A 16,736-nucleotide genomic window follows, 5' to 3' on the forward strand; every position below is an offset into this window, starting at 1 on the left:
CAAGGTATACATATTCAGATCCTTCAGCCTCTCTTCATAGGTCTTCCGATACAGACCCCACACTATTTTGGTTGCTTTCCTCTGGACCGCCTCTATCTTGTCTTTATCCCCTTTCAGATACGGACTCCAGAACTGAACACAGTATTCCAAATGAGGTCTCACCAAGGACCTGTACAAGGGCATCATCACCTCCTTTTTCTTACTGGTTAGTCCTCTCTCTATGCAGCGCAGCATTCTTCTGGCTTTAGCTATCGTCTTGTCACATTGTTTCACCATCTTCAGATCTCCAGACACTATTACCCTGAGATCTCTCTTCTGGTCTGTATATATCAGTTACATCCCCCATCACATACAGCTCTTTTGGATTGCTGCACCCCAGATGCATGACTCTGTATGTCTTGGCATTGAATCCCAGCTGCCAAATCTTTGACCACTCTTTCAGCTTTCTTAAATCACTTTTCATTCTGTCTACGCCTTCAGGCATGTCCACTCTATTTCAGATCTTAGTATCATCCGCAAATTTTACCTTCTATCCCTTCCACAATGTCACTCACAAAGATGTTGAACAGAACCGGTCCCAGCGGCACTCCACTTAACACGGTTCTCTCTTCAGAGTAGGTTCCATTTACCATTACACTGTCTCCTATAGTTAACCAGTTTGTCAACCATGCCACCATCTTGGTGCTCACTCCCAAACTTCTTGATCCCATAAAGCCTCCTATGTGGAACTATATCAAAAGCTTTGCTGAAATCCAAATCACATATAGCGCTCTTCCTTGATCCAATTCTCTAGACACCCAATCAAAAAAATCAATCTGATTTATCTGACAGGTCCTTTCTCTAGTGAATCCATGCTACCTTGGGTCCAGCAACCCATTGGATTATAGGCAGTTCACTATCCTTTCCTTCAGCAGAATCTCCATTAATTTTCCCACCAATGAGGTGAGGCTAACCGACCTATAGTTTCCAGCCTCTTCTCTGCTACCACTCTTGTGAAGCGTGACAATTACCGCTCTTCTCCAATCCTACGGCACCACTCCCATTTCCAGGGATCTATTGAACAGATCCTTCAGCAGAGCTACCAGCACATCTCTGAGCTCTCTCAGTATCCTGGGGTGTATCTCATCCAGCCCCAGGGCCTTATCCACTTTCAATTTGCTTAGCTCCTCCCATACATTCTCTTCTGTAAATGGAGTTTTTGTCTACTCCATCCCTATCTACGGTCTTGTTAATCAGCAGCGGGCCTTCTCCAGGGTCTTCTTTAGTCAATACCGAACTGAAGTATTTGTTTAATATTTCTGCCATTTCTGAACTCCCTTCTTTCACTGATATGTTTGAAAAATGTTTTGTCTCCTCATTTTACCTCTTTGGCCATCCTTTCTTCCGCTTGACCTTTTGCTTTCCTTAATTATTTCTTTATGTCCCTCAGTTTTAACAGATAATTATTCTCTGTTACTTTTCAAGACGTTAATACGTCTTGAATGCTGGGTTTTTTTGCCTTTATTTTTTCAGCCACCTCCTTAGAGAACCAGATTGATTTCTTTTTCCTTTTATTCTTGTTTACTTTTCTAACAGAGTTGTTGCCTTTGTAATAGCTCCTTTTAACTTGGCCCACTGTCGTTCTACCTCACCCATGTTCAGTGGTAAAAATACAAAAAGTTCTTTTCAGCATTTGTGGGATGTTATGAAGTTCCTTTAGTTAAAAAGAAATATTTACTGTCATTTTCTCTGTGTGAGTTTATCAATTGGAATGAAGATTTAATATTGTTTTCTAAGACTTTTTTGGTTATGAGTACTACAGAAATGACATGTAGTACTAAGCAGTAGCAGTGGTATCTAACCCCTTTGAAAATTGATCCCATAAAAAAAAAAAAAATTTTGCATAGACCTCACTCTATTCTAGATACAAATACTTATTTGTGCCTCACCATTGCCAGATTTAACTTGGAATTAATCTGTCAATGGTAAGGCACACAGGAAATGAAGGTGCTAAGGCCTTTGCACTGATTTGTATCACCTTCTGAAGCAGCATTATGTGAAACATGGTCCATGTCTATGAGATGAAATAACTTTAGATAATTTGATTTTATAGTACAACTCATAAAAATGTATGAAAATAGCTATTGGACCTATGATTAAAAACAACATTAAATATAATCATTAAATATATTTTGTTTGAATGAGACAGTGTCATGGACTGGTGAATCAGCTAGATAAAAATTTTCTCTGCAGGAGCAAGGCCAGAGTCTAGGGCAAAGCTGGACAGGATCTTCTGTCTAACCAGGCCCCTCCCCCTTGGGTTGAACCCGCAGGTTCTGGTAGCTGGGAGGTCTTTGGATGGAACTAGAGACAAGCTGGGTCTAGAGGCAGGGCAGGTGCTAGAGACAAGGCAAGCATAAATGATGAAACAGTAACCGGATACAAAACTGAAACTGGAGGCTGGGACTGGAACTGAAAGTGGGCAGGAGGTGGAGACAAGGCTGGAACAGAAAGTAAGGCCTGGCCTGAAGACAAGGCTGGAGTGGAGACACAGCTGGAACTGGAGGTAAGGGCTGGAAAGGGAGACACAGAAGGCCCACTGGAAACTGGGGCCACAGGGAGGACTAGACAGGACTACACAAGAAAATACAGAAGGCCTGAAGGTCAAGGCAGGCGAGAGGGTACAGAAGGCCTCAAAGCCAAGGCAGGGCAAAGATATACAGAAGGCTAGGAGGCCAAGGGAAAGAAGACTCAAAAGCCACATGGCAAGGCGAGGAAGCCAGAAAGGCCACAAAAGCAAGGCAGAAGGCCAAGGAGGCCATAGATTAAGGCAGAAGATCACTGGGACCATGCAGAAGGAAATCAAGGCATGGTGGGCCAATGCAAATAACCAAGGTGACTCGAAGAGGCACAGAGATGTGAGAGAGGCAGGGCTAAATAGGGCTGGCCCTGTTGCATCATGGAGGTGGCTAGCACAGGAGAGAGGGTGGCTCCGTGAGGACCTCTGCTGGCAGGGAAGCTGCCTAGCAGCAAGGATCGAGACAGACTGTTCCTAATATCATGGTCCACACATGCACAAAGGGCTACATTTTTCAATGTTTTGAATTTTGTGGGGAGATTTCCTTGTTTTCCTATCTACTTTGTGTCTTCCCTTGGTTGGAATTTTTTTCTTTTGAGGCACAAGTAAACACATTTAAAGTAGGAATTTTAAATAAGTTAGGACTGAACATGTAGCAATAAAGCTCCATGGTAACAAAAACCCTCATGTAAAAATAGAACTTTATGCAGTCAAGATCTCAAATCCTATAGGAGTCAATTCACTCAGTTTGACTGCACTGGTTGGCTGTCAGCTTAGTAGGACATAAGAATCTGTCCTCCTGACTGCTCAGCATTAGGAGTGAATGATTTATTTACTTCTATTTAGCTCATGCCTTTTCACTGGTATGGGGGCTCTGGCAGGGCTTCTTTTTGTTTTAGATTAGGTGGATGGGTGGAGAGATGGCGGGATTAGAGATTTCATTTTTTTTCATCGGGGCAATTTTCTTTTTCATACTGGGCAGGAGGAAGGAAGAATCGCTGATTCAAGAGGCAGGGATAGCTGGCTAGAATTAAGCCAAATCATCTCTGTGCCTAGGTTTGGTTGGCTAAGTTAGCTGGCTAGTGTTGAAAATTCACACTAACCAGATAGCTTTCTTCTCCTGCCCTGAGCCTCAGTTAATTTTCAGAGATATAGGCCCCATGGTTAAGCAGTAAAATGAAACTAACTTTTCCTAGTGTGTAGACAGATGGACTCAGGACCAATGGGTTATGCTCCCCTCCCAGCAGATGTAGAGGGAGCAAGCTGAAGTCACAGAATATATTTATATACTCCTGCAGTGACACCAGTCTACCAGTATTCTCCAGCAGATGGTGGATGTGCATCTCCCTATGGGGATTGCTGTAAATTTTGGAAGGAGAATTTTAAATTGAGAAATGAAAGCCCCGCTTTCTTGTGGTGATACCTTATAGGTCCCTCCCCCAGTTGAGATATTACTGGGGTGATTTCTCTGGTCCCTCAGAGGTGTGCCTTGGTCCAGTAGCTGGTTCCCAGCATGGACTTTGCTGCTTGTGCAGCTGAAAGGCAGCAGGTACAGGAGGCCGAGCGCAGCGGTGATGGCACATGCCGTCTCCCCCCGCAGCCGGAGATTCTCTCTGTACTCATTCCTTGCTACTCCCTGCAAAAGAAGCAGGCAGTGGAGTCTACACTTCTATGGTTCCTCCAGCTGAGGTTCCCATGCCTACATCTCAGGAAAATACATATATATGCTTTTTCATCTTTTTGGTTGTGCCCAAGAAGGAAGGTTCCTTTCATCCCATTCTGGACTTCAAGAGCGTCAACCGTCATCTGCCGGTGACTCATTTTCGCATGGAAACCTTGCACTCTGTGATAATGGCCATGCAGGCGGGAGAATTTCTGACCTCCCTGGATCTGTCTGAGGCCTACCTTCATATTCCCACCCGTTTGGAGCACCAAAATTTTCTGCACTTTGCAGTGCTGGGTTGCCATTATCAAATCCAGGCGCTACCCTTTGCACGGCCCCCAGAACATTTTCCAAGGTTATGGTGGTCGTAGCAGTGGCATTTAGAAGAGATGGGATTCTGGTGCACCCGTACTTGGACGACTGGTAGATTCAGGCCAAGTCTTTGGAAGAGAGCAACTTGGTGACCAACAAATTAACCTCCTTGAAGCAGGAGCTTGGCTGGGTGGTGAACCCAGCCAAGAGTAGTCTCCGGTCTTCTCACTTGTTGGAGTATCTGGGAGTTTACTTCGACATGAGGCTGGGCAAGGTTTTTCTGCAGGATGCATGGATCAAAAAGTTGATATCCCAGGTGCGTCAGTTGCTGAATGCTAAACATCCAACGATATGAAGCTATCTGCAGGTGCTCGTTTTGATGGAAGTGGTGTCAAGGGTGAGGACGCATATGCGTCTTTAGTGCTCACTGCTAACTTGTTGGAACCCATAGTCTCAGGACTATTCAGTTTGTCTCCATTTGCCTATGGACATCTGTTGTTTCTGGATTATAGAGGGCCAAAATAGGAAATGTAATTAGGGTATCTTTTATATCCCCAAAGACTGTTTCTTGCACTGCATCCCACTAGCATGATAGATAGGGACTTAAGAGGTCTCTTAATGGCTTTGAACTTTATCTGCCAGGTGAGGCAGAAATGTCTCCAAGTGTGTGAACATGCCCAAGAAACTGCAAGCTTCGGTGATGTTCTGAGGTGCTAACATTTGGGAAATGGCTTGAACGTTTTTTGGATTGGGTCAGACCCCAGTTTGGCCCAGAAGTTAATCTTTTTGAAAACTTGCCAGCTTGTTTCAATACCACAAAGACTCTAGTCATGTTAAGTTTGCATGTCTCTGAAGATGAGGATATCATTCATTTGGTATAGGATCCCATCCAGATGCTCAAAGAGTTGGGACATTAATTTCTGAAAATGTTCAGGAGCTGAAAAGATGCCAAATGGCAGATAATTTAAACAGAACTGTCTAAAGTGCATGGTGAAAGTGGACAGGTGTGTGGATTCAGGAGCCAAGGTAATCTAAACTTGTGTTCCACACAAAGGAGGATGTATTGTTACCAGCAACACTTTCATTTAGTGTAGTGAGATCAATGCAGATCTGTATGTTCCCATTTGATTTTGGAACAACCATCTTGCACTTGCATCAATAAAGTGGGGTATCTAAATTAGAAATAACTCTCATTCTAGAGGGTTTCTTTACGCTGGATAGCAAGGGTAGTATAAAAGGAGTGAAAGGCTTTGTATCGTGACCAAGTACAATCTTGTAGTTCCCTTTTAGTCTGCCCAGGCCTTGAAATGTTTTCAGAAATATGCTTCTGATATCTGTTGCAGAAGCAGATATCAACCATCTGCAACAGGCCTTGTTTGCTGGATGACCCAGGAGAACCAGGTGGAGGCCTTCCACAATATATACTGTATTGTACCTCCTGAGATATAGTTTTGTACCATGTTCGAGAGTGATGCAGATTTTATTTTTTACATCTAGGACGGTCTGACCCGATGGTAGTTCAAGACTAGTTACATTCAGGTACAGTAGGAATTTCCCTGGGTTTACAATCTAAAGGCCTAAGTATTTATACGCTTAAAATTGTGGTTTACATGTGTAAATGTGCTTCCGTATAAGTGGGCTTTTGAAATGTTATAATATATGCCATTGAATTGGCCATAGGTATTTCCTATATTAAAAGCACTTAAAGTGGGTAAATGACTTTTGCAATTTGCTATGTAATTTTGTTACATTTACCCATATAACTCCTTTGAAAATTCACCTGTATGTTTGTACCTGAGGCAAAAGAGGGTGAAGTGACTTGCCCAAAGTCACAAGGAGCAACAGTGGGAATTGAACCCTGGCTTCCCTGGTTCTCAGCACACTGTTCTAAACCACTAGGCTACTCCTCCATGCCACTAGCATCACAGATGACAGCAAAGACCAATTAACCCATAAGTTTATCCAGTTAAAAACTCTGGTCTGTACTGCTAAGAAAATATTCCAGCTGCCAGCCATAGAAGCTTGATAACATTTAAGAGTGTTGTTCTTTTTCCAAGTCAGTTTGTGACCAAATTATAGACAATTTGATATTTAGAAGAATATGGGTGATACCGTTGCTTTAAGTAAAGATTTCCAAGCTATTTTTTTAACAGAGTAGAAAGATTTTACAATTTGTTCCAACAATATACTTTGAATTTACTTAAATACAGACTGTTAAGGACCTTACTATTTGCGTCATCTGCAACTTACCTTGCTGAGTTGATCCAGAAGTCTTTGGTTTTGTTCAGATAGTTCTTGAATGACCCGAGTTTTCTCTCGATCTGCTTCACGGAGCTGAATTTGCTGTTTCTCTAGATTATCCTGTAGCTGCTTCACATCACTCTCGAGCTCTGAAACTCTGCCTTCCCACTCCCCTTCTCGATTCTCAAACCGTCGCCGCAGTTCATGTTTTTCCTGTTCCAGATGCTAGGAGAAAAAAAAAAGTAAAAAATAGCTAAAAACAAGGTAGCACAATGTATTCCTTAGAAACATGACAGAAAAAGACCACACGGCCTATTTCGTCTGCCCATCCACATCACCTGCTCAGCAGTCCCTTAACAGAGGCTGGTCCTGATTGAGTAAGAGGAAAAAGACCCTGTTCTGACAAAATATAATTCACATTTTCCATAACAGTGAAAGTACAAACTACAATAAATCGTCAGTATTTAAATGTTTTCAGATTAATAATCTTCTCTCCAAATAAGGTCTTAGAAAACAGACTTTGAAAAGTTGATTAAGAAACCTACTAAACCTTAGGGCCTAAGCTTCATACTGTAAATTATTCTAATGCAAACTACCAAATGAGTCCTTTCCTAAATTGTTGGTGGACTGGGAAAAAGACATGGGTCACCGCATCTCATGTAAGCAATGGAATCAAACCTGGTATTCAGTTTCTAAAGGAAACTCAATTTGTGCTCAAATTCAGGAGAGCAGGTTAAAAATTGTGCACAATATCTATCAGAATATTAAGCTCATAGATAACTATGCGTGGCCTATATAAAGTGGAACATGGTAAAAGGTGGGCTAAGTGGTAGGTTATTGTGTCACAGAATACACAAAACACTTATAAGTAAAACTTCTATGCTTATAAATAAGTCTGAGAATAAGCAATAAAAGCATACAAGACTAGAGTTTTGCATTAAGAATATATACAAAGATACTTCCTCTCAGTTTCCAGTGTGAGTCATATCTTGGAAAATCAGAAACTCAGCACTGGAAATCAGGAACAGGTCATCGGGCACTTCATTAACCACTGTAATGCCCAGCAAGCTTTTCCTCTGATCTGTTCTTTCTCTGAGCTAAATAATCTGTCTGGACTTTGGTCTTATTCTAATTTTCTTGACCTATGTCCCAGTTTCTTCTCTGGGCTACCCTTCCATAGGTTCTTGTCATCTGCTGAGGTCTCAACTAATCATATCAACAACAGTTAGGTGCAGTTAGGTTGCTGATGTCTTGTTTTTCCTGATATCTGCACCACTAGCCTCGTAATTAACTGTTCACTAATACATCTGATCTCATGTGAAAGAATAGAGACAAAATATATAATATTCACTTTATTTTTGCATGAGCGAAACTCGGCCAGAGAGTCTGGCAATTTCCAATAAAGAATCCCTTGATACACCGATCACTACCGTTTGTTCTGCTTTCCAGCATTATTGATTGGCTTCCGCTTTGCTTTTTGGAAGCAATTACACTAGCAATATCAGTGATTATCTTCCACTAATTTCTATCGTGTTACAAACTTCTTCACATAAACTAAATATCTCCTTAATTTTTCCACAAGGATATATACAGCAGCCACTCCATGAACTTGTAAAAAGAAATTGGAATTAAAAAGCTACCAATAAGGGCCCTGAACTCAGCAGTTGGGGGTAACAGAAAGGTATGGGAAAATAAGTGTGAGAGTTTGCTGGGCAGACTGGATGGGCCTGTTGGTCTTCTTCTGCCGACATTTCTCTGTTTCGAGGAGCTCATTGGTAGCCAGGGCTGAAGACACACTGGACAAGGCAACTAATTCCAAAAGTATGAGTGTACTTTTCACCATGCACAAACCAAGCTGATTTGCAAACCTTCAGCATCTGTGTAGAGTGCTTTTGCAGATCGACTTATGTGGCTACAGCTGCATATGTACACGTAAGTGCTGTTGAATGATGGTGTAAAGTAAACGCATTAGTGACGCATCTGCTATCTGCATAAAGGTTTGAAATGAAACAGTGCTATTTTCAAAGCTATTTATCTGGGTAAAAAGTGATACATGCACATAATTTGTCTGTCTGAAAATCACCCTTATGTTCTCTGTGCATTGTTCTATTTTTTATCCACAGGAGCATGTTTAGGTCAGAGGAGGAAAGAAGAAATGCACAAACGTTGCATTTTCAAATCTATGCACAACAAGCAAGCAGGAACATCCAGGGTACATGCAGATAAAAAGTACCCACTGCCCCATAATGTACACACCTAGTCTTCTTCAACACGCCTAAAATGCTCCCTTGAACTCCTCTCCTTAATGCTCCAAAATGTAAGCAAATTATGAAGTCCTTAACAGTCTGCTTTCAAGCAATTGAAAATGAACCCCAGATTTAGCCACTCTATCCTTATATAGCCTTTCTGAACATACACAGATTCCAACAAAGCCTTTACCAGGTACAATAGTGGAGTCCCATGGGTAAAACGTGTTTATCCCACACAAAACAGCTGTCTGACACTTGTTCTCCCTCGGCATCCCCAGGAGAGATAACATACGTGCATAGATTGAATTTTCGAATAAAATTGTACCTGCAGAAAAAGCTGGTGCACATGCGTCCCTTGTACCTGCGTCTACTTTTATTATAACAACTGGTATGGGGCCCATGGGTAACGCGCACACATACAAGTTCATATTCAAGATTTGTCTGGATAACTCTGGGCACATTTTTGTGCTTATAAATTTCCTCCCATACCTTGCAGGTAACTCAATAAGGGCACACACTTTAGCCCGCTAAAGGAGAAGAGGTGCTAGTGTTGTGTGGATAGGGCTTAAATTTCAATGCTATCTGGATAAAATTTGCCAAGCAGCAGGCACTTTACCAAGATAACAGACTATAACATTCGTGTATGCAGCAGAACACGTATCTAGTTATGTCTAGCTTAATATCCAAATAAAGTTACATCTGTCACTAAACCCAGACAACATTCCCACTCCCCAGCTTATTCAACATGGACCACAGTCTTTATCCCAATATGGATGGTTTGAGGATTGCCACCGTAGAAGGTATTTTAATAACACCTGCACAGCAGTAACATCTGCATAATTTTGCACTGAAAATCCTCAGGTAAGTGGTTCAATATGCACAGAAATGACCTAACACAAAGTTACACCTGCTCCAAGCAGGGCATATCCAATGCAGGGTAACTTACATGCAGACCTTTCAAAATCAAGAAGTATGTCCATAAGTCAAAGTCACAACTCTGCACCCCTGCAAGCCCTCTCCTCAGGTGTGCATTGGCCCTGATACACATAAAACAGGGCTCTATGTGCACCAGCAAAACAATGAGCTGACTTTACTATTAAAGCTGGGAAAGCCCTGGGGGAGATTTGATTCTCGTCTCTCTCTCTCTGCTTGCATCAGCCCTTTCTAGATTTCCCCTTTTAAATGCAAGAACTTCTCCCCTAGTCATTTGGGTTGTGTATACATCTGAACGTGTCCGGTAAGCTCGTGGCTTAACTCATATTGGAGCCTGTGCATACTATGGCAGTTTAGCAAGCACTGAAAAACAAACCATGAGCTATGCACCAATGGCTTTGAGGGCAATTTTGAAAGCCAATTTCTGCCAGTAAAATGCATTTTACCTGTGTAAATTCATTCTCTGAAAACTGCCTAACTTACGCATTGGGTCTCCCCCCACTCTCTGGCCCTCCTATGGGCACCAAACTCTTAAATCAGGCCCTGAAGCCACAATAAAGTGCTGCGAATGGGCCAGTGGAAACTGAAAGCCACTAACGAAGACTATTGGATTAAATCTTCAGAAATGGAGTTAAGCTCTGTGGAGAACAAACAAATTGAGTACAACATGGTTCCAAGCAGGCTAGTGCAACCAGTTAGCAGAATGGCCTCTGCTAAGGAGATCAGAACGTCATTAACTTTCCATCGGCTGACGAGTTGCAAAACACGTGCACACTTTGTGGCTAGTGTTTGCATGCATTTACAAGGAGCCTGCACATCTTGCACCTGCTATGTTTGTGAGTGGCTGAGCCTGGGTACAATCCTCTGCCAGGAACACCACGCGCGGTGGAAGCCCACGGAAGAGCAATTTTCAGACTGGCCCATATAGCCAGGTAAATTGCTCATTATCCACGTGAATGGCTTTGGAAATGAACCTCATGGGGGGAATTTTCAGTCTGTTTGGGGAGCTTGCACACTTGCAGTTACTTTGTACGCATGAGCCTGTAAGCAAATTTTCAAAGGGAAACTCAGGAGCTGGAGGGGGAACATGGACACCCGTGTACTTTGCAGGAGCTGTGCAGAGAGTAAAACACTCACAGGGATTTCAAAATTAACTTTAGCGCCTTTTTGCTGTAGCTAAATGTATGCATGCTGTACACCGACATGCAGAGGGGGGGGGGGGGGAAGAGAAACTTTCAAAAGTCGTTTTACTGCGTAAAAATGTTTCAAAATAACTGAAAGAGCAGGCAGAGGAGATGCCACCAACAATAACCTTCCAGAAAGACAGAATGAAAAAGATTACATGTCAGATTGGAGAAGGTGTGGAAAATGTTTAATGAGCTGTTCCCTGAGGAAAGAAGAACATCATTAAAAAGAGTTGGCTACTCAGAGCCAGGGTACAATGCATGCTGTAATGCAGAGAGGATGAATAAGTTGGTATGGATGTCGGGTGGGGGGGTGGAGGAGAAGGCATAAGAATAACTGGAAGAGAGAAAGGAAGAAAATGGGGGAATAAGGAAGAAAACTGCATGACATCACCACATGACGTTTCAGAAGCTCTCTGGGTAAATATATATGTTAATGACAAGCTAAGTGTTCCTCTATAACTGTTATGTACTCAGACAACTGTTACTGTTGCCTGCACTGTCTTGCAAATGAAGAGAATTTTAAAAAGCCAGTACAGCCAACAGTAAAAGTTGTACTCAGACAACTGTTGTCTGTGGATAAACATTTATTGCACACACATGTTTTAAAATTATCCCCATAATAACTAAAAAAAATATATATATCAATGCAGCACAGTCTTTTACCAATTCAACCACAAACAAACAGTTAAGTATGTCAAGCTGTAAGCACAAAATGCTGTAATGATAATTCCATCTATGGTTGTTTAATTCAATTACAGTAATGCAAACAGGCCACTGGTACTTTTTTTCATTGCTTCAGGCCAGAATAACATACAATTAGTACAGCTCAGTGCACTTATCTGACTGATTAGCAGATTCTTCCAAAAGTTATAATTGGTTTGGAAAAGGCAGGAGAGAGAGAATCAAGTTTGCTCATTCCCTGGACTACATGTCAACTAGTAACTAAGAACTCAGAGGTTATCTGGCTAAATGAAGATTTTGGCACTTATCTGGCTAAGTTAGGGGCATTCTGAGGACAAAGCTAGGAGGAATTGAGTTAGGTGACTAAGTTCTTCAGCTAAGTCTGATATTCAGATGTGGCCAGCTCTGGTCCTCGAGAGGCACAAATGGGCCTGGTATTCAGGATATCTCCAATGAATATGCATGAGAGAGATTTACAGGCACTGCCTCCATTGTATTTTATTTATTTAGATCAAATCTATCTCATGCATATTCATTGGGGATATCCTGAAAACCAGATTTGTCTGTGGCTCTTGAGGACTAGAATTAGCCACCCCTGTGCTAGTCCACGTTGTATGTTAATTGCCTATGTTGGCATTTTAATATGCATTAATACTGAGTTAATGCACGTTAATGACAACACATGATGTTACCATTAACACACAAAACTAATTTCCTCAAAAAATGGTAGTGTGTTGAGTCACATGCAAAGCAGCTCATTACTATTCCAAAGGATTAATGCAAATCCCATTAAGCCACAACAAAAACAGCAGTGGAAAGACAGCATCGGGATTCCAAAAATAGAATTGGATAGCCTGAGAGAATGATGGTTATGAGCCTAACTGCAGTGGATGCATCAAGATTCCAAAAAGGCATTCAGGTAATCTGCTTGGAGTAACCATTGGTTAAAACACACATTTCAGTAAGCATTGGGGGGGGGGCAAATGTTTTGGACAATGGCTTCACTAGATCAGGCAGCTGAGTGGTAATAAGACATAGAAAGGGGTTTGGGAGATGGATTCAGCACTGGTTTTTGTAAATATTAAAGGTTGATAATGAGAAGGCTTGAAATGGCCTATTGGTGGAGGCCAGCACATTTTAACCCTTAAAAAAAAATGCCAGCCACGGAGCTAGTGTTGTCTTGAGGCGCCCCAAAACCTGAACAGAAAATACTGCTTTTCTGTGGTTCCTCCAACTTAATATCGTCACAACATTAAGTTAGAGGAACCACTGAAAGCAACAAAATGGAAAAAAAAAGTCTTGACAGTGGTTAGGTTAGGAAAAACGGACACTTGTAAAACTGAGCATCTGTTTTCCTAAGCTGTGCACAGCTACTTCTCTTGGGCACCCAATGCAGAGGAGGTGCTAGGGCCACACAATTTCCCCTAGTGCCTCCTTTTTAATGCCGCAGCTCATTAGTCTACTGCATCGCATGCCCAGGAGAGTTGGATGGGCGTGTGTTAGGAAAGCAGGCACTCAATTATAAGCGACTGTTTTTCGCGCACAGATACTGCAATGGCCTGTATGTGTGTTACTAAAGTATTTTTAAATCTAGTTTTCTAGAGAAATCTTGGCCTTATAAAATCATTATGTAAGTGTCTGTTCCTCCCCAACAACTTTAGAATAATTTTTGCCACAGATAGTAGCATCAAGCAGCCCTTGATTAACACTTTTCATGTGCCCCTGTACCACCTATACTTAGAACTGCTGTTTATTTGTTTTGAGGGACGAGACTAATACAGTTCAGTTCATTTGTAAATTTAGGGACGTCAAAGCATATTGTGATGTTACCTGCCCCTGCTTAGTGCCTAAAGGTCCCTGATTACAGACTTTTTAATATAGCAACATGTTATGCAAGTGAAATCTAAAGAAAAGAAAATTTTAAATTTCAGTGAGATCAAATCATATTGAGAAGTTAGTGGGCATTTTTAAAGCTGGCCTGCTATTGTTTGACATCAGTCACTTTGAAAGTTGATCTGCATTAGTTAGTATTCATAATCTTGTGCAAACTTCTGTACCGAAGAAAGAACTCAGGCACTTTGAAATGTTCGTGGATCTTTTTGTTTGTATATATAGAAGTCAATATTCAAAAAAGCCTCCAACAGTTAACTTATTTGGTTGAAGTTAGCCAGATAAGTTATCCCAGATATTCAGTGAGATAAACATCCTGCTGAGTGTTCAGAATAAAGTTATCTGGATCAACCTACTCAGATAATTTTGAAACCTTAGTGGCTAGATTTAAATATCACCAGTTAGGTTGCAAAGTTATCCAGGTATGTATACCCAGATATGATTCAAAGAGTATTGCTAGTTAAGCAGTGATTATGTGAAAATAAAAATAACACTTCCCAAGGGAGCCTCATGGCCCAATTCCCATCCCCCTCCCCAGTCAGATTTCTAAGCTCCCTGAGCCCCCCAGAATGAGTATTAAAGTTGTGGGCCTCTAGGCTGGAAAATTCTGCCTCACCCATCCCCTCCCTTCCCTGCCATAGTAAAAAAAAAATGTAAAGGCTGAAGCTTTGGGTTGCCTTCTCCCTTCCCTCGGATCTTGTGCCCAGCTCCCGGTTGCCCTTAAATGTTTGGGTGGCGTGAATGGAGCTGAAGCATATGATGTGACTTGGCAGAAGTGGAAAGTGAGGTGGAAGGTCTCTCTAGAACTGTAGGCCTTACATTATTATATTTTTAACTGTGGGGGAGAGGGCTTAGAGGCCCATATACTTGTTCTGAGGAGCTTGAGGATCTTTGACTGGGGAAGGGGGGGGGGGGGGGGGATAGGTGGGAAATCAGGGCACGAGGCCTGCTTGTGATTTTCTTTTTCACATAACCACTGCTTTTAACCAGTGATATTCTTTTAAAATAGCTGCTTAAGTTTTAGTTATCCAGGAGCATGTTCCTTGATAACTTTAAACCACCTCCTGCTCACATTTTGACAGAGCCAAATAACTTATTCAGCTAACACCAAATATCAGTCATATAACTTATTCGGCTAAACTCTACCTTGCTCCACCCTGAAACACCTTAAAACTGTTCCCACTTTATCCATCTCAATTTAAGCTAGATATTTACTAAAATTAAGATAAATAATTGCCAGGGATTTTCAAAATATTGACCTCAATGTTCTTTTAAAGAAGGATATAGAATCAAAAATATGATGGCAAAAAAGGACCAAACGGTCCATCCAGTCTGCCCAGCAAGCTCATGTAAGCATTTGCCACGCCATACAAGTCACCCCATACCTAACAGCCTCAAGATGAATGTAATTTATTATTTTGTATGATCGCATACAAGTTTATATATGCTTTTAAATGTTGATTTCACAATCAAACAATGTATAGTGAAAACAATAATTACAAACTGATAATTCACCCTTAATCAGAAAGCTTTCCTTCAATACTACTGGGTGCTAGATAAGGTAATGAGCACATTGAGGATTTATCATGGTAATAGCCTTCTAAAAATAAGGGTATTAAAATCATATTAAGTAATAGTATTCAGAACTAAGATAAAATAGACAGTTACTCTGAAGACATCCAATGCATATATCATTACAAGTCTGTAGCAAGCAAAACCAGACTAGACCCATGTACAATTAAAATATTTAAGTACTAGCAGCAATTTTCATTTTGACTCGAGTTCTTAAACTATAACGATGCAGTTATTGCCGTGGAAAACAGGTTGGTTTTTTTTTTATTCCAGTTGAAGTTGAGCACTGATTTCCAAAATGTCAGATATGTACTGAGCTCAAGTCCTTATGGACCCGGAAGTGTATCTTACCTCTAGTTTCTCAGTCAGCTCTTTTTGCATTTTTTCATATTGTCGGCTCATGTCTTGATTTCTCTCCAGCAAAGCCTTCCCCAGCCTAGCAGCTAGGATCAAGTCCTTCTCTTTCTGCCGGATTAGGGACAGCAGCTCAGGATCCTGCACAGAGTCAGAGCCCTGCAGCACCGACGCTTGCTCTCCATGGTGATGCCGTTCTCCGGTCAAAAGGACTAACTCCTCCAACACAATTTCCAGATTTTCCAAAGACTGAGGCTGCGCTGACCTCAGGGGCGCTGTCACCAGACTGACAATGCCAGCGTCCTCCGTCTGCAACTCCATGCAGGCGCTGTCCGGCTCCTATGGTGCTGAAGTGGAGCTGGGCACCTCAGCACCACGCCGCTGCCAAATCGAAGCTGCTCCAATCCGAAGGCTGTGCAGAGAAGATCCTCAGCATGGAGCCTGGCTGGCTCTCATTCACTATTCCGACCCCTTGATGCTGTTGTCCCTCCACCACTTTCCAGGTGCTGCTGTCTGTAACTGGGGTGGAAATTTTGTTTTACTTACATTAGTGGGCAGCAGTTGGATGCTGTCCCTGTACGGGGACTGAAGTATGAAACAGCCTCCATGGCTGTAACCTGAGCAGCCGTTTTATTTATTTGCAATTTCCCAGCTCGCTGCAGGAGCTGTCACAGCAGCTGAGCCCGGCCTTTTCTTTTCAGCTGTGCGGCGCAGGGAGGCGTCGCGGCTCAGCAGCTCCCGTACCCGGAAGTTCCTGGCCGCTGCCAATGTTGCGGTAAGTCCCCCCTCCCCCACTCTGACTGAGGACAGGCAGCGCAGAGAGGGAGGGAGCATAGAGCTTCAGCTTGCTCGGGACTGGAGGATAGAGTCGCAGCTGGCCACAGCAGTGGATGCTGGGACGGCTGGGGATTCTAGGAGGACCATACTGTGAGATGTTAACAATAATGAATACTACCAACTCCAGCTATGAGCAACATATTTATGTAAATGAGTGTTTTGTAGAAAGGTTTGTTTGCAAATGCTCCTTAAGCTCGTCTGGATTTTAAAGTATTATGAATTAATCTCTAATTGTAAGAGCTCCCATTAACTGTGGTTCC

General features: G+C 42.1%; 2 protein-coding genes across 3 annotated transcripts in view; one reads left to right on the forward strand and one right to left on the reverse strand.

The window, feature by feature from the left end:
* BICDL1 (BICD family like cargo adaptor 1) overlaps positions 1-16,736 on the reverse strand; it is an 89,926-nt gene that overhangs the window by 53,706 nt on the left and 19,484 nt on the right. Inside the window, exons 1-2 of one of the 2 annotated variants that reach the window (XM_029571787.1) lie at positions 15,637-16,366; positions 6,783-6,998 (exon numbers count right to left, since the gene is read on the reverse strand). In XM_029571787.1, coding sequence (XP_029427647.1) covers positions 6,783-6,998; positions 15,637-15,960 — 540 coding nt within the window. In that variant the 5' untranslated portion in view covers positions 15,961-16,366. Of the gene's footprint in view, positions 1-6,782; positions 6,999-15,636; positions 16,367-16,736 lie in introns of those variants that run through there. The other variant, XM_029571788.1, reaches the window with a different exon arrangement.
* The window catches only part of CIT (citron rho-interacting serine/threonine kinase), a 424,741-nt gene that overhangs the window by 15,346 nt on the left and 392,659 nt on the right, over positions 1-16,736 (forward strand). The gene's annotated exons all lie outside the window — the stretch shown is intronic.

Source organism: Rhinatrema bivittatum, chromosome 11 (assembly GCF_901001135.1).
Source record: "Rhinatrema bivittatum chromosome 11, aRhiBiv1.1, whole genome shotgun sequence".
Lineage (NCBI taxonomy): Eukaryota > Metazoa > Chordata > Amphibia > Gymnophiona > Rhinatrematidae > Rhinatrema > Rhinatrema bivittatum.